We start from the raw sequence: 18544 nt of genomic DNA on the forward strand, positions 1-18544 counted from the left end.
ATTGGGGAATGGCTTTGGTGTCCTTGACTCATTTTCTAGTCATTCGTCTTGATGTATGCCACTTTTAGATTTACCTGGGAGGACCTTTTAAACAGCTTCAGAGTATTAAGCCCCATGGTGCTGACCTTGCTGAACTGGGCATCAGAGTTCCCGCCAGCCCTCTTTTCAGCTCTCCAGGGAGATCCAGGAGAAAACTAGCCAGAGGGTTGTCTAGTGGGTTTTGTAGCTACGCAACATCGCACTCCTTAGCGTTTGTCCTGGAGCTTCAGTTTAACATACTGTTTGCATGCCTGTGTGCTCAGTCTTATCTGACTCTTTGCGACCCTGTGGACTGTAGCCCACCTCTGTCCTTGGGATTCTCCAGGCAAGAATACTGGAGCTGGTTGCCGTTTCTTCCTCCAGGGCATCTTCCTGACCGAGGGATTGACCCCGCGCCTCCTGCGTTGGCAGGCCCCTGGAAAGCCCCACCACTCTTTACCTAATATTAACTTAATGCATAGGTATACAGAATTGAATGTAAAGTTTAAGTTTTAGGGGAAGTAAATGAAATTCTATCACTGGGGAGTAAGTGGTGATTTTATAGTTTCCAATGGCAGCTGTGAAACTTGCTTTGAGTGTAGAAAGTAGTAGTCAAACCTAAAGCACTTTTGGAAAGTAGAAGAAAGAGGTGGCACTCACTACTTCTGTGTGGGTTTGTTTGTTTTTCTTAAATTCAGTGGGTGGTGCTTGATTAGTTAGTTTCCTCTCTTCCATTCTGTCACATGTTCCATGTAACAAAGATGAAATGCACTTTGACATACGGAGATTTCCCTGGTTACATTGGAGGTTAGCAGTCAGCCCGGAGTGTGTGTAGCTCTGGCTGACTCAGCAGTTGTAATTGAAAAATAGAATTTTTTGGAAAGAGTTTTTTTGAATAAAGGTTATGTGACAGTCTGATGAACTGCTGTTTTCTTAAACAGCTCTATTGAAATATGTTACATACCATACAACCCACCCATTTAAAGTGTGCATTTCAGTGGTTTTTATAAGTTCTGAAGGCTCTGCATTCATCACTATAAATCCAGAGCATTCCTAGCCCTCAGAAGATCTGATTTTAGAAGTAAACTTTCCATGAAGATAGATTATTCAGTGTTTACTGGTGTTACTTTGATAGGATGTATCCTGTTTAGCATGTATCTATCTTTATATGTTCTCAGCTGAAAATTTTTAATCTCAGATTGTCTGTCTCTTCTTGGTCTGAAGTTTTCTGTAACACTGAACTGTTAATTAGGGTTGTAATAATGTTGTAACTCCCTGCTTAATGCTTTGGACATCCTCTCTTTATTTTCATTAATAACATAATTTGTAAGCTGCTGCTTATATCACAGTAGAGTTTTGAAGATTTGGATTATGTGTTATTTTGGATTATCATCTTCCATCTTCAGTGTTAGTTGAGGATCTATTAATTTTGGGGGAGGGCGCAAAGCCTAACTTAATTTTTGATAGAAAGGTGAGTTTGCTGTTATTGCAGAAATCATAAAATGCATGTCAGATGTGATTTCTCTGTGTGGCACTCTTGGTAATTTGGAGTTTTAATTTTTTTTTTTTTTTGAAGCTTCACTTGTCTTCCAGGCTCAGGGATGCTAGTTGACGTGTGTTCCTACTACTATCTTGCTATGCTTGTTAGAAGTTTCTAGTGTATGTTCTTGTATTTTTGTGCTTTGGAGCAGAGACTTAACACAGTGCTTATCTGTGTAGACATGTTTCTTTCAGGGTCTTTTCAGGAAGGTCTGGAATAGATTCAGAAATGCAGTGTGATACAATGCTAACCATAGCTGTGTGTCTCAACCCTTTGGGGAACTACAGAAGTTCAGCACCGTGAGCTCTACCGCCTGGTACTCTGGTTTGGAATAACCAGAGTGGAGCCCCACTATTATGATTGGAACTGCACCCCAATTTGAGATTGGTTTGTCTTTGGACCAAAAGTCTTAAGGTCGAGCTTATCAATTTATGTTGGTCTGGTCATTGTAGTCCTGTGTTTTTGCCTGTGCAATTGAGAAAGAGCTTTCAATGGAAATTAGACAAGTATTTGGAAAAGTAGTTCGTGTCTGGGTGAGGGATAGGATTCAACTGAAATTCAGTTTATAATTAAATATAGCTGGTGTTTTATTCACATCGTGTTGGGAATGGCGTAAGACCATCTGTGCATCTTGTACATTTTATAGCTTTGGTAAACTTACTCTCCCTTATAACTTCTTTATTCCCTTTAGAGAGAATTTTCTGAAGAGGATTTCCATTTTCTTGTGTTTTCCTAGAGTAGCATGGGGGTAAGTTTCCGGTTTAACACAGCACTCGAGAGTGGCTGTGTTCCGGTTGGGTCCCGCCGCGCCCTGGGGAGACTTGCTTTGTGGATTGCTGGGAGATCTGTGTGGGGTTGAACCTCACCTCCCACTGCCTCACTGTGCAGTCTGGATCAAGTTAGCCTTCTCTTCATGGGGCAGTTCTGAGAAATAGTTGTGGTCATACATGTAAAATGTATTCAATGAATGTTTATTGTTGTTGTTACTCAGCTGTTTGTGTTTGAAATAATGAACTCTTATGAACTGAATTTCCTGTCTGGTAACGCTACATTCTGTGTTTTTGTCAGATGTAGCCGGGAATCTTTGAAGAAGGTCACAGTCTTTCCATCCTGTTTAATGTGCATTGAAGCATCTGTTTGGTGAATGTTACTTTGGTGGCTCAAAGGAGTTTACATGCACTTCCCAGAGATCCTGACTCACATTAATATATTCGTTTATTCACTAGGAGAATAATTCATTTTTTATTACGCAGTAGCTTATAGCAGGTGTTGGAAACGCCTGTGGTTAACACTAATGGCAGTCAGCGTTGGCCTTTTTTCCTTCACTGTCTGCTGTCTCGTGGTTTTCCACCATTTATTCTTAATTGTCATATACGGTGGAAGATATTAAATCCATGATTCTCCTCCTCTTGTTATGAATGTCTGCACCTCTTAAGTTTTCTCAGCTTTCCTAGTTTCTGGTTTCAGTTAATGTGCTGATGGATTTCTGGTTTGTGGGGCAAAATAGTTGGCTTTGGTGTGGCTTTTTTCCTTCTTCCTTCCTGCTTTTCTGCATTTGGTTGGTGCACCTGTGCACATAACTCTTAAGGAAAGATTTTCCCTACCTTTATCTGGGAGAGATGTAGAGTCTTCGCCTAAAGAAGCCTTCCTGGCTACCTCCGTGAGCATCGCTTGGTATCATTTGTCCTGAATATGCTCCAATGGATGTAAGCATTTGGATGTTTGTAATTCCACATAGGTTTTAAATATGGTTGTCAAATTTATGTAATTGAATCATTTTATATCAGAATAAAGCCAGGTAGAAGGATTTTCTAAAGCTGTATTTGTTCCCCGAGCCATTAGGTGATTAAATAAGCTGAGTACACAGGGGCACATGTTAGGCAATTAAACATCCAGTAGCCACTCTGTTCAAGGATTTGGGGCTCAGGAGTCGAGTGTGTTGATTTAATGCAAGATTTCAGGAAAATGTATGTGGGGGATGTGGAGAATAAAGGAGAAGAGAGCTGCATGCCTCTCATGAGAGAAATGGTTATTTAAGCAAGGAAGCATTCTTGTAAGTAGTTTAACCTTTTAAGCCTGCAGATTCCATTTTACCTTCCCTGATTATTTATGTGGTTGGTGAGCATTTTTCAGAAGTGTTTCAGTCCTCACGATGTGCGTATATTGGGAGGAGGTCAGTGAAAATGGGACAAAGAGACATTCTCCGATTACACTAATGTCTTTTTTAAAGATATATCATAATTTTATTGTGGTTTAAAAATTTACACATTGTATAAGTTGATGGTAGGGGCTTGAAAATCCATTTTACAGGACAAGGGAATTTAATTGTGCCTCAAGTGTGCTGTTTTCTGAGTCTACGTTTTAGTAGGTTCTTCTGTGTGTGTGTGTGTTTGCTGGGGGGCTAGGTCAGTGCTTTTTCTAAAATGTATTTTGGAAACTTCCATTGCCTGGTTCAAACTTTCCATAAGCTCACAGAGTTGGTTTAAAGTTTTAATTTGATTTAATATTTTGTTCCAGATGTTAACTAGCGGATTTTCTTTTCCTTTTGAGTTACACTTGAAAGGGCAGAGAGATTTGCTCTTGCTTTCTTCTCAAGTATAAAAATGTCAAACTTCGCGTTATCCTTTATTCTTCATTGAAACCATTAGAGGGTAAAAAAGCCCACAGCCAGGCATCTGCAGACAGGGGTCCATCTCGATGAGAAGCAGCTGCAGCAGGAGGAGCGGGCTGGGAGGGCCCGCCAGGACACGCGGAGCTGCTGATGCTTCGTGTTTACCCTGGCCTACCTCTGTGGGTGGGTGGGTGGTTGAGGGGAGTTAAGCCAATTAATGGAACAAAACAAGTAATGTTATTTCAGCAAAAGAGCAGGTCATAGTATACCATGAGGTGAAAATTGAAGATTTAAGGGCCACAGTTGAGAAGGTTTTTCCATGTTGATAGTCGTGTATTAGGAATGGAAAGCATTTTCAGTGAGATCACTTAGACCATCTTGTCACACGAACTTCCCCTTTGACCTTGCAGTTGAGGTCACTCTGCTTGTCAGTTTTTTTTTTTTTTTTTTTTTTTTAAATAATCCATCCAGGAGGCCACCCATGCCTGATGTGATAGATTAGTACCAGTTCTTTCTGAAGGACCTAGTTGTTACTTTAGTTTTTATTCTCTAATCCAAGATACGAAGACTTCCTTTGGGTGATGGAAGATACTGAGCAAAAAAAATGTGAAAATGTTCCGTCTAAGGAATGGAATTTTGTGGGTGGGTAAAATTTTAGTGTCTCCATCCATAGCCACAACCACATCATGTGCCCTAATTATGTGTGTGTGAGTGAGGTGGGTCTGCTTGGGTTATCCAGAGAGAGTGACTAGAGAGTTCTCAGTCAGAACTATTTCCAGCTTGGAAAATTCCCATTTCTATTTCCAGGGTTGTTCAGTCTGGAAGTAGAGGGCAAATTAAAGAGCACAGTTTTAGAAGTGGGATTGGGTTTTGGCACTGGCAGCTTGGTAGCTGCAGTTTTGGCAAAAGATCATTGATGGGTTTGGCTCAGCTCCTGAGGAAATGCTGAAGAGAAAAAGGAAGGAATGTCATAAAGCCCCCTCTGCCGCTCAGGCTGCAGTTTGGTTTGTTATCAGTGAGACTGAGGGTAAGTTGAAGATACGGTGGATCAAACACAGCAGTCATCGTCTTCTGGCCTTCAGCTTCTCTCCCTCAAATCCTGGACGGCTGTGCTTTTGGAGACAAGACACACACCACGTGAGGTGGCCAGTTGTCACACTCGGCCGTTCGTAGATTTATCGGCCTTCGGATGGTGCAGGTGTAGCTGTGGGTTCAGAGGTGGTGACAGGCCACTGCATCTGAGAACTGAATGCTGCTCAAGTCTTCTGGATTGTATTCAGTTCTGTGATGGACAGCTTCTGTTCTGATAACTCACAATTGGGGAGAATTGGGGGAGACGGATCACCTCTGGGCACAGAGTTAGAATCGCCGCCAGCAGCAGGGTCGCTTTTCTGTGCTTTTGTGCTTCCCAGTGACCAGGCACCTGAGCTGACCTTCTTCCATGAAGAATGCAAAGTTGTTTGTCATTGTGCTCTAGCTCACCTGGTTTCTCTCTCTCTCTGGAGACTTTCATAAAAATATGTATCAAATTTACTGTGTGCCCATCAGATATTCCTTCACTGTAAACATGGAGACCATGCAGCTGTCAGGGTGATTTTTGGGTGCTTTTTGTAATTACTGTTTTTCTTTGATCCTTAGATGTATTTGGTTTTCATGTTTAGAACAATACCCAGGTGGCATCTGTGACATGGTGTCTTGCAGCCCGAGCAGGAGCGGGTTTGGGCATGGTGCTTTATCTTACAACCATACCTTTAATCTATTTCTACGCTCTGTTGGGTGTTGGAATTAATTCCTATTGAAACAGGATTCAGAACGACTTCATTTCAGTGCTGGATCACATCATTAAGTTACTTTGAATAAACAAGGCACAGAAATGAAGCAGCAGGCTGTAAATCTGATATTAGTGAAAGAAATAGTTGTTGTGGCCAAAACCTGTGGCACCTAAAAAAAAAAAAAAGAAAGGGGGCCCCCCAGTGGATGAAGTTCTGTTAGGTCCAAAAGGATTGCCTGTTCCAGGGCATCCAGAGATGGGGTGAACAACTGGACTTAACATTCAGGGCAAAACAGTCTGGTATCTTGAGGCCTGATTAGGGGATTGTGAATTGAGAGAGCTGTGTTCTGTCCTAGTGGTGTAGAACATAATGGGAATTCTTTACTTTTTGGTGAAGGAAGAGGATGCTGCTAAATATGGATGATGAGGAGACGTGAGCTTACCTTGTGTGGTCGGGGAGCCGAGCATTGGTTAGAATCTCTGAGTGGGCGTGTGGTTCTGATAGGGGAACCACGTGCCGATACTCTTGAGTTGGAAGAAAACTTTTCCTTCCGGGGTGAGGAAAGACATCTTCAGCCGATACGGGAAAGGTGACTGTGGGGATTAGGGGGAACGCGGGTGGGGCTGTCACACACACACCGCGGATGGTCACACAGACCAGGCAGCCCTTCTCCCAGCGCAGGGTGGCCTGGGGGCCTTGGAAGACATTGGCCTCATGAAAGCTGGTTGTCTGGGTTCTCATCCCCGCCTTTCCCGGTGGAATCCAGACAACCCTTTCTGGCCGGTATGTAGGACTGTGTATATATGTAGACTGTCCCTAGTTTTCTCTGCTGGCCTCACGCGTACTTTTTGGTGCAGGTGTGTCATGATCTGTCAGTAGGAAGGAGGTCCCTTGGTATCACTGAAGCCTGCTTGTAACTGACCTCTGAGAAGCTGCTGTCGCTGGGGGCATGCTGTTGACCACCAGTTTCATATTTGCTGATTTTTTTTTTTTAAGGAGTGACCATATAATGGGTTAAACTTGGAAGTTACTCTAGCCTCCTGAAAAGTTGCTGTGTGGTCCCTCTGTACACATGCTTTTGTGCGGCGTTATAAATGGGATGTTTTGGCATCGGTGGCGGCTTCATTTGGCAGGGAGAGAGGCAGCCTGAATCATGCTCCTGCCGCGGCTTCCAGACTCCCTGGGCTCCTCACTTCGCTCTGCCCATCTCTTCCCGGGAGACTCTACAGACTCATCTGGGCTTGGCTGGAGAGTTGGTTTAAAAAAAAAAAAAAAAAAAAAAAAAAAGGCAGATACTCCTGTTGATAAGCTTTTTAAAAAGAGTCACTGTGCTGAATCTTGAAGCCAGGGGGTATTTCAAGTCCGTGTTGATTTTTCGTTTAGCCCCCCCCCCCCCCCCCATGAATGGTCTCCCTCGATGGTGTCACAGTGGGCAGTGGAGCTCAGTCTGCCTGCTGGCCCCTCACTGGACAGACAGGCAGGAGTCTTTACTGCCCCCTTATCTTTCCCAGCTCCCCTCCTCCCTGAAACACTATTTGTTTTCTTACACTCAAATTAATTTATTGACATGTAGTTCTTTGTAACAGAACGCATTGAAGGCCGCTGTAAATCTGCGTGGTCGTACTTAGCCGAGACCCCGTGAGCCTCCAGGCCTGAACCACTGCAGTTCTGATTCCCCTCCCCCCAGCCTTCTGGTCGCATTGTCCTCTGTCTGCGAGTTGTCTCCTAGGAACACACGCCTGCTGCTGTCCCGGCTTGGACTCCGGAAGCAGCGGCCTCGAGGAGGGCCCCACTTGCCTCTGCAGGGTCATGGCTCACCGTGCCGAACGGGTGGCCAGTGTCTGGTACAGGATGCTGCCGCATCTTGGGGTTTTCTTCCCTTCCCCTTGTGTGTTCTCTCGCTCGGCTCCCCTGACCTTCCGTACGCCTGATGTCTGAAAGTCTGTTGAGTTGGGACAGGGGCCCCGTCACATAGAGAACAGACGTTGGTTAGAGTGCTTCCAGCTGATGGAGCAGTAGAAAGGTTTTTCCATCGTTTCCATTGCAAGATCTGAATTTTCTGTAAAATACCCATCAAATGGAGTGCTTCCCAGGTGGCTCAGTGGTAAAGAATCCACCTGCCAGTGCAGGAGAGTCGGGTTCAATCCCTGGGTTGGAAAGATCCCCTGGAGAAGGAATGGCAACCCACTCCAGTATTCTTGCCTGGAAAATTCCATGGACAGAGGAGCCTGCCGGGCTACAGTCCATGGGGTTGCAAAGAGTTGGACTAAACAACAATCCGTCAAATGTGCAAAGTAGGGCAGCTTTGCAAGCAAATGCAGTTGTAGCACAGCAGAGGTTATTAATTGGCACAGGGCACCTTTATTGAGAAAAAGGAATACTTTGTTTTCATTGCTGAGCAGTTCCATTTGTGGATATAACACACTTTTATCCACTCATGATTTGTTGGACAGTTGAGTTGTTCGCACATTTAGCCATTATACACGATGCTGCTGGGAACACGTATATGTGAGTTTTTGTGTGGATGTGCGGTTTCACTTGTGTTGGGTATGTATACCTCGGAGTGAAATTGCTGGGTCCTCTGATAACTCCATTGAACCTTTTCAGGAACAGCCAGAGTGGTTTTCAAAAACATTGCCCCATTTTTCATTCCCACCACAGTGTGTGATAGATCCAGTTTCTCCAGCACTTACCACTGTCAGCACTCAAACTCTTGTCTTCTTTGATTACAGCCATCCTGGTGGGTGTGGAGTGGTGTCTCATTGTGGTTTTGATCTGCAATTCCCTCATGAATGATGCTGTCAAGCATATTTTCATGTGTTTATTATCTATCCGTTTGTGTATCTTGAGTAGAGATCTTGAGGTTAATGCATATCATCTCCTTCTGAGAAAGTTTCAACAGATTCATATGTTAACTTATTTAAATTTCTAGTTTTACTTTTGAACAGAGCAGTCTGGAGATTTTTCAAAAACAAAACAAAATACCCATCTCTTTCAGAAACAGTACTATCTAAGAAGGGCTCTTTTTAAGTAATAAAATTATTTTTTAAATGTAAAATTTTAGTCCCAGATCTAATGCCATTTGATAAGGTACATTAACAGTTGAAATCCTAGCAGAAAGGGAAGCTCCCGTCACCTGAAGTGATCCTCTTCCTAGTGTTCATCTGACGCTCCTCTTTGTTGAGAAATCAGAAAACCCTTAAACCAGCTTGCCACTTGCTTACCACCTGTGGTTTTAGTACAGAAAAAAGTTTTTAACCAAAGGATTCAGCTACTTTGCTGTTTCTTGGAAACGTTGAGATGGTAGTTCCACCCACTGTTCTTGATCCACTGAGGTTTTCTTCTTTCACTAGCACAAGATCCGAGGACCTAGTTGAGCCTTTCTTTACACTTAAAAAAAAAAAAAAAAAAAAAAATGGAAAAAAAAAATTCCCGAGACCACTCTCAGCCTCCTCACCTCCAGCGTAAGATAATGGAGGCTGTGTAATGGCGCCTGAATATATTCAGGTCCCCCCAGCCTGTTACTTTAAGTGGTAAACGGGGTGTGCTTAAGTGAAGGGTCTTCAGCAGGGAGATGGGCTGGGCTGGTCCAGGTGTGCCTGGTTTTAATCACAAGCATCCTTACATAAGAGAGTTAGGTGCTTCAGAGGCAGAGAGAAAAAGGAGAGGGGAAAACAGAACCTTAGCCGGTCGGAGTGATGATCTTTGAAGATGGATGAAGGGGCCACAAGCCAGGGAAGCTGAAAAGGCAAGGCGTTGGATTTTCCCTTTAGAGCTTCAAGAAGAAAACAGCCTTACCAAACACCTCCGCTTTAACCCAGTGAAACTGATTTTGACCTTCTGGCCTTCAGAATCTGTTGTTGTTCAGGCGCTAAGTCCTCTCCCACTCTTTGTGAACCCGTGGACTGCAGCATGCCAGGCTCCCCTGTCCTTCACTATCTCCTGGAGGTTGCTCAAACTGGTAAGAGAATAAATTTGTGTCTTAAGACACTGGTTTTTGATAATTGTTAGTTAGCATCGGCCATACGGAATGAGGCTGTGTTAACCTTGTCTCCTTGTCCTCATTAACAGAGGGGTGGACCTGAATTTGTTAGCTTATATGAGTTAAATTACCCCTTTCCTCCTATTTATTTTTTATTGTTTTTTTATGATAAAAATAATTAACTGTATCACTGTCAAAAATCAAAGTGTTGAATATATGGAATGCCTCATATATCATCATTGAGTTTTTGCCCCATTACTGGTGGAATTCAGCCAGTAATTTAGTTAGGAAACCATAAAATATGTGTTCCTATCAAATATGAATTTTACAGGTGATAAATTCTCTGAAGAAAGTTAAAGCAGGTTGTTTGGTAGGGTGGTCAGAGAAAGCTTCTTGGAGAAGGTGAATTCGACTGAGACATGAGTGTTGCGATAAGGGAAGAGCCAGAGCAGGGGCAAGTGAGCTTGAAAGAGTTATTTGGAATATGGGTTCAAACCATTGCAGACCACAGCAAGAATGCAAAGGAAGAAAATGCTGAAAACCAGGACGAATGTTGAGATCATGGTGTCAGTAATTCACTGCGTCCCTCTCTGTGTGTTTGGCCTCTAATGTTCGTTGGGACAAGGCTCTGAGGATAGAGGGAGCAAACCCCACGCACACCCATCCTGCCCTTAACGATGAAGAAGTTTATGGGTCTCAGAAGGTAATATAATTATAAAGGAATTGTCTCCCTGCACGTTTTACTGATTTTCAATTTCAATGATGCATGATGAGCAGCTTCTAATGAACACAACAGCATCAAAATAAGCAAGCTGATACTTTGCTTTGCTTAGGCTGCAATATAATGATATATTTTGTATTTGGGAATTGTTGAATATTTTACTTGGTAAAAAGTGGTTATGGAGTTGTTTCATGTACCAGTGGATGGTTTTTACAAGCCTTGTGACCCAGTTTGCCAGTAAAAGTATTTCTAGAACTTTAACATGGGAATGAATATTAACAATTTCATTGTTCTCCATATCTCAATAAAGTGGAGATACTTTAAGTATCTTTGCTTCTAACATTCTCCATTATGCAGCAGTTCAGAAAGATCTATCCATACCACACCTTCCAACATGACAACAAGGGACTGCTTTTAGCCTGAGTTGATGATGGAACACTTAAAAGCTGAAGATAGGAAAAAGGAAGGAGTTGGGGAGGAGAGGTTATCCTCTACAAAACAACTCTCCTTTTTTAGGGCCAGTTAGGATTTGACAAACTTTTCAGACCATTTTACAAAAGCCCTGACCTCAAAGAAAGCACTTTAAAAAATTACTTAAATTTTAAGTAGAATTTGTTTTGAGATTAGCAAACTTAATATTACCAGTTTTGGTTGTTGCGGTGAAATTCACATATTACAAAACTCATCATTTAAATTATTTTAAAATGATGGTTCCAGAGATTCAGAGATTTCTTTGAACAGGTGAAGATGAGACAGGAGGCGCCAGACCGCTGACTGCTTGGTGTCCAGAGACAGTGGTGCTGGAGCCACAGACAGGCCCTCCCTCTTGCTGTCTGTGTGAGGCAAGCCACCTGCTTCCGCATCAGTCCGTTATTTCACCAGCATCTCTTAGAAGGTTGCCTAGAATATGGTCAAGCTCACTGAGCGCGACCCTAAGTGTAGATCACGTGGGTTGCTCTTTGGTCACTGAGTCCTGTCCAACTCTTTGCTACCCTGTGGGCTGTATGTAGCCTGCCAGTCTCCTCTGTCCGTGGGATTTTCCAGGCAAGAATACTGGGGTGGGTTGCCATTCCCTTCTCCCAAGGAGATAACTTGTGATTTTGCAGTAATGAACGTACCATTTTTCCTAGCAGAACATTTCTAGATTGGACTCGTACAGTTTACAGACTGAAGAGGGTTATAAGGCAGGTGCATGTGCTTATTTTTATTCTCTTCCTTCATCATTAGTGTTTTCTGTACTGCCTATCATTGTGGATATGATTTCAACAGTGAACTCAAATTATCATTGCAAACTGATCACATCTTATCACAGTGGGAGCTGTGGTTAGACTGATGGACAAATGCCTTCTAGTTTGTTTGAGAGGCTCTCGGGCTGCGCTGGGTCTTCGTTGCTGCTCATGGGCTTTCTCTAGTTGCTGCGAGTGAGGGCTACGCTCTAGCGGTGGTACGGTGGTACGTGGGCTTCTCTTACTGTGGAGGCTTCTCATGTTGCGGAGCATGGCCTCAGCTGTCCCGTGACATGTGGGATCTTCCCAGACCAGTGATTGAATCCCTGCATCACCAGGCAGACTCTCAACTACTAGACCACCAGGGAAGTCCTCTCAGGCTGTTTTTAAAGGAGAATCTCTCAAAGCAACTTTATTTAGTAATTCTTAAAATCGTCTAAAACCTTGGAGTTGATTGGGAAATTTTATGCCAAATGTATGGGAAAGAATAAGTGAGAGTGATGAGAAATAAATCCATTCTCAAGTATTTTCATTAATAATATTTTGTGGGATTTTCCAGAAACTTTAGTTTGTTCTACAGAAAATGAATTGTCACCAGGTTCTCTTTGTATTTAAGGGCTACACCCTCTTTGTCTCTTGTTTGAGCATCTCACAGATGTGTTTCTTTGCATCTCATTAAGAAGCAATTCCACTTTCCTCCCAGTTTATTGTTGACTGTGTAATTTTGTTTATGATGTTTTTGTTGCTGGTGGTTTTTCTCATCCTCTGTACTCTGACTCAGGAAGCCCATCTCTTTCTCTATTTATGGTAATTACTAGAGAGCATTTTATTTTGGCCAGTGGGGAGTGCCTGCTGTGTTTCTTTGTGTGGGTATGTATGTTAAAATTGGAAAGTGTTTTCTGTGAGGTCAGGGCTTTTGTAAAATGGTCTGAAAAGTTTGTCAAATCCTAACTGGCCCTGAAAAAGGAGAATTGTTTTGTATAGGATAACCTTTCCTCCCCCGCCCCTTCTTTTTTCCTGTCTTTTGCTTTTCCTTTTAAGTGTTTCATCATCAACTCTTAGGCTAAAAGCAGTCCCTTGTTATCATGTTGGAAGGTGTGGGATGGACAGATCTTTCTGAACTACTGCATAATGGAGAATGTTTGGAGTAAGAAGGCAGCAGACCTTCTAGAGACCTCTTACCTGGAAGGAGAAATTGAATTATGTAGTAACATGGACAGGAGACCTGATACAGTAGAGCTTGTTCTGATAGCACAAGGAGAAGAATAAAAGCTTCATTTGTCTCCTACAGGTGATTTAGGGGCTGGAATCATTCTGCAGCAGTTTGAGTTTGGGGTCAAGGAGAAATTGAACATACAAAGGCTTTTCCCTTCTCAATTTAGTTTTTAGGCCTCCCTGGCAGCTCAGCTGGTAAAGAATCTACCTGCAATGCAGGAGAACCTGGGTTCGATCCTTGTATTGGGAAGATCCCCTGGAGAAGCGAACAGCTACCCACTCCAGTATTCTGGCCTGGAGGATACCATATAGTCCATGGTATCGCAAAGAGCTGGACACATCCTCCCGATTATGGGGTTTTGGGTTAAAGATGATCTGCTTCTTCAGACTCTCCCTCCTGAAAGATGATCTGCTTCTTCAGACTCTCCCTCCTGATGTGATTAAATCAGTGAGCAGCCAAAACCTAGTTTCCCGATACTTTTACTGAGATAATATTTTGAGTGTTTTATTGGCAAATCAGAACTTGGCTCTGACTCATAGACATGCAGGGTTGGTTTTCCTCTTCAGTTGGAGGCAGGGAAACTCTGAATGGTTTATTCAGTGATTCAGTTCCTTGCAGGTAGTATGGGTTCGGTTTGTGTTTATGAGAAAAGAAAGCTTTAGTTTCAGCTAAAACTTTTTCTCGATTTTAGAGAATACCGAAGCCTCAATTTTAGAGGATTAATGTCAAGAAAATAAGTGTATTCGAACATACTGTGTGTTCTATTTAAATAGTTAACCTGGTTTCCTTAGTTACATGGTTTCTTCCTTTTTTTAAGCTTCATTTCCTCAACAGTTGCTTAGTAAGCTCCTAATGTGCTAGGCTTGCTGTTAGGGAGTTGTTAGGAAATGGGTGATTTTAATGCAGTGAGACCAAGTCCATCAAAGATGGGAGTGTCGATGGATGGGTGGTGCCCACGCTGAGTTCACCAGAATCGCTGCCCCCCAGCCCTACCCTGGCATTGACTCAGAGCTTGGTGCTGAGGTCTGTCCTTGATAAAGCTTCCCAGGGATTTCCAGGGCAGCTGAGCTCCTGTGCTGCCCAGAGCTGGAGCGGCAGTCCACCAGCAGTAGAGGTGGAGCACTGGTTAGGAGGATGGAAATGTAGGTTTCCAGGAACCCCCGTTCAGAGTGCTTTTCAGGAGAGAAACTAAGAATTTGAAGAAGAAAAGCACAGCGTAGGTCTGGCAGTGGGCTGTGACTCAGGTGGTGGGTCTGATAGAAAATAGAGTTGACCACGTAGAGGGAATTATTTTCTGTATTCTTCCTCCCAGTCTTTGGGGCATTTCAAAGAAGCTTCTCTGGATCCTTGCGTGATTTCACCTGAGAGCTCACCCGTGTGCAGCCCTCTCTGACTCGTCACCGCTTGAACACTTACCTGGGAGAGCAGGCTTAGGGCTTAGGGCTGGGTGTCATCATTTCCTCATTTGCATGTGAAGCTAAATATAAGAACGGGCGTCTGCACATGTGTGTGAGTGAGTTACGACTTCATGTGGCTACATAGAACTTGCTCACCAGCAGCAGCCCTGGGCCTGCGGTATGGCCCATGCTGAGCAGTGGGTTTCTGAGGTCTCCTCTGCCAGATGATTGAAGTTAACACAGGGCATCATCAATGCAGATGTTTCTAGAAAGCCTCTGGAGTACGTGAAACATTCCTTTTCTTCCTCCCATGTTCCGTCCTCTGCCTTCATTCACTGTTTATTTGGAAGCATCATTTTTCCTAAGTCTCTGAAAACTCTCCTGGCCGTAAAATGACTTGTCCAGGTCAGGCAGCCTTTACCTGACTTCACCCCTTACTTTCAGCCAAGAGGTGAAACTGTGTTTTTCTGCCCTTTTGATAAGACTGGAGTCTAGGTTTGATGTTTAACTACGAGCTGTATTCAGATCTCTGGCTTTGACACGCAGCCTGAACTTGGACCTCTCGCCCAGGGTCTATGTGGACAACTCCAGCTGAGTGTAAGAATGAAGCTCTTGGTTCCTTCCTCCCTACTTTCTGCTCCAAAACACTGTTCTCAGAAGTGCCTACTTTTTTCCTCCAGAAAGGAAAGGAAATGCCCTAAGATGAAAACTTGGGGGGTTCACCTTTTGTTTATTCCTGGTCTCTCGGTTGGTTTAGTCCTCACTGCCTCCTGCTGCCGCCTCCGTCCTCACGTCTTGTGGGCAGGTGTCACACCTTCCTTTATCTCCGCACCCATCCCCCTACCCCCAGTCTCCTGTTTTAATCTCAACCCAGCAACCTGTGTGAGCTTTTAAAAATAGAAATCAAATTCTGTTACTTCTTTGCTCAAAACTTTTCTGTGTTTTCCCATTTGGAGTAAAATTGTCATCTTCCCTCTTCTGCTTTATTCTTTCACACACATCATATGAAGTGTAAATGGTAAACTTTTACTTCACATCCACTGTGCTCACAACATGGATTTTCTCTTATCACTGTGACATGCCAACATAGGAAGGACTGTGACGTTACTTCTGGAAGGCCATATTTGCTATTCCTAACAGCTGTGCTTGAAAACGAAACTGCTTATATCACCTTTTAGGGGGTCAGCCCTCATAACTTTGGAGGAGCTCTGTCGGTCTGTGGGTAAGCATGAATCTTTTCATTGAATCATTCACTCATCTATCAGGCTATTTTTATGGAGCTAAAAAAAACGGCAGGAAATTTCATTTTGCATGAAAGAAATGAGGGAGCCAGTGAAGGTTTCTGGTTTTGTTTAGGTGGCAGGAATAGTTGTGATCTTCAAAAATCGTTGTGAAATAGTGATATGGTTAAATCTTGTCATTGGACTAGGAACTGAGTTCACTGGTAGTAAATATCTCAGTTTGAATGAAACTGACATCTTGTACTAAGGGTCCTGGTCACATAGATCATGCATTCTTTGCATTATAAAGACCAAGAGCTGGGGTGGCGGATACTAAGTCAGAGTTGATAAATTGAGCCTAATTGTTTTATGTATTTCTTGGTATTAGAGGTTTGAGCTTGTACTTTTATTTGTATATATTCAGTCTGTTCTTTATTTACTGGTGAGTTATTGTTGAAGTCATGATTAATATTCAGTTAGTAAACCCCAGTACTTCTGTTTGCTGGTGTCTGTTTTGAGATGGGGCTGCAAAATGAGAGCTGTTGCCTCTGTGTGAGATGCTTATCGCTGGTCAGTTGTGGGGGCAGGGTTTGGAAGCACTAGCGGGACAAGGACTTAACAACTCTATGTTAAGTTGGGTTGATGATCATTTTGTAGGTCATGCTAGGAAATTTGGAAATGCCCCCTGTAGTAGCCACTGGGAGCCTCAGAGGCTTTTGAACTTTGAAAGGAGCCCCAAGGATTGATGGTTTTAGAATGTAAGTTGATGCAGTTTTTATTTCCATCATAATCAGAGATTGGGAAGGGCAGAGGAATCAGAGTTGAAAGTTTTCAGTTCAGTTGCTCAGTCGTGTTTGACTCTTTGCGACCCATGGACTGCAGCACACCAGGCTTCCCTGTCCATCACCAACTCCTGGAGCTTGCTCAAACTCATGTCCATGAGTCGGTGATGCTATTCAACTGTCTCATCCTCTGTCATCCCCTTCTCTTCCCACCTTCAATCTTTCCCAGCATCAAGGTCTTTTCCAGTGAGTCAGTTCTTCACATCAGGCGGCCAAAGTACTGGAGTTTCAGCTTCAGCATCAGTCCTTTCAATGAATATTCAGGACTGATTTCCTTTAGGATTGAGTGGTTGGATCTCCTTGCAGTCCAAGGGACTCTCAAGAATCTTCTCCACCACCACGGTTCAAAAGCATCAATTCTTTGGCTCAGCTTTCTTTATATTTATAGTCCAGGTCTCACATCCATACATGACTACTGGAAAAACCATAGCTTTGACTAGGCAGACCTTTGTTGGCAGAGTAATGTCTCTGCATTATAATATGCTGTCTAGGTTGGTCATAGCTTTTCTTCCAAGGAGCAAGCATCTTTTAATTTCATGTCTGCAGTCACCAGCTGCAGTTGAAGTCCCCCCACCTCCCCCAATACAGTCTCTCACTGTTTCCATTGTTTCCCCATCTATTTGCCATGAAGTGAAGGTTTTGGGGGAGAGGAAACAGAAAAACCAGCCAAGAGTCAGGTTTCTAATTATTTGCCTTAGGTTTGGCAATTATAATGTCTTTTCTGGCAGTGAGAACAGTCTTCATGCAGGCGAGGTGGGAGTCAGGTCCCTTGCAGGCTGTAAACCTGTGATTCTCAGTATGTTCTCTGACCAGCAGCATCACCTGGGAGAAACTTTGTGGGTGGAACCCACGTGTGTGGTTTGTTAAGCTCCAGTGTTTTTTCTCATAGATTTCTCAGGTTGGTGGCAACTCCTTGTTCATCTGTTTGTACACAAGGAAACAGAATTCCATAACCGAAATCCAGGTCTCTTACCTGCTGACTCCTGTTAATGTGTTCACTCTATTGAAGAAGTATTTTTGAATATTGCTGTTGTGTACTAGACTCAGCCCTAAAGGCTGGAAACACGAAGATGAAACAGACCTGGCAGAGCCTCTGGAATCACACAGACTAGTCTGTCTGAACGTCCTGTGCATCATTTGGGAATGGTTGAAACATGGAGTTATCAAACGTGGAGGACAGAGGCACAAGAAACCAGTAGTGTGTGACCTGCCACACGCTGGTCTGCATTTTCCATTAGTGGGAAGCGCTGTTTGGAGGGGTGACAGGCATTAAAATTATTTCTGGAGGTCCATTCCTGTAATGACAAGGTACAAACTGATGGTCCTTAACTGAGGGGACCGCTGGAGGATATGAGGAAAGGGGGGGAAGAACAAATGTGATTGGGTGTTCATTGATATTAAATCCAAGGACAAAGTTTATTTGTGTACTTTACTTGAAAATTTTCATAAAATGGCCCCCACACCCCTTAACAGGTTTTACAGTGTAGCATGACCAGACAGCCAGTCCCCTGGGAAAGTGTGGACGCTCATGCTTATTTCCTGGGTGGAGGTTCTTTCTGAGCCAGAAAAAGCCAGCAAATCAAGTTAGTCAGGTATTGACAGAGCTCATCACGTCACCCAGCAGTGTCCCAGGGCCTGGGGGGAGAAACAGAAGTATAAAAATCATCCTAGCCCTTGGCCCGGCTCAGAGGCCGGTAACCTTGACTGGTCCTGGCAGGAGGCGGGGCAGTGGTCGGTCTCAGAAGTTTGGGCCACCCGTTGGTATTGGGAGACTGGCTGGTGGGGTGCTGGTTTTTGTCTGCTCTTAAACCCAGAGGAGTTATTTTGCAGGGAAATAATTTAGAACATGATTCGAAGGCATATTAAAGCAGTGCGTGTCTTTAGGGCTTCCTCGTAGACTGAAGAATCTTGTATTTCATCCTCTGAATTTCATGTACATTCCCTGCAAATTTGAAAGGTAAGATGTGGCAGAACAAATTGGAACCACTTCCTGAGAGTT

At 43.5% G+C, this 18544-nt stretch overlaps 1 protein-coding gene across 5 annotated transcripts in view; it reads left to right on the forward strand.

Annotated features, from left to right (window-relative positions):
* Positions 1 to 18544, forward strand: part of JARID2 (jumonji and AT-rich interaction domain containing 2) — a 233248-nt gene that overhangs the window by 79847 nt on the left and 134857 nt on the right. The window contains exon 1 of one of the 5 annotated variants that reach the window (XM_044927368.2): positions 7372 to 9902. The exons of 2 other annotated variants lie outside the window; for them this stretch is intronic. In XM_044927368.2, the coding sequence (XP_044783303.1) occupies positions 9657 to 9902 (246 nt within the window). In that variant the 5' untranslated portion in view covers positions 7372 to 9656. Of the gene's footprint in view, positions 1 to 7371; positions 9903 to 10605; positions 10627 to 18544 lie in introns of those variants that run through there. 2 more of the 5 variants (XM_044927366.2, XM_044927370.2) reach the window with 2 other exon arrangements.

Source organism: Bubalus bubalis, chromosome 2 (genome assembly GCF_019923935.1).
Source record: "Bubalus bubalis isolate 160015118507 breed Murrah chromosome 2, NDDB_SH_1, whole genome shotgun sequence".
Taxonomy (NCBI): Eukaryota; Metazoa; Chordata; class Mammalia; order Artiodactyla; family Bovidae; genus Bubalus; species Bubalus bubalis.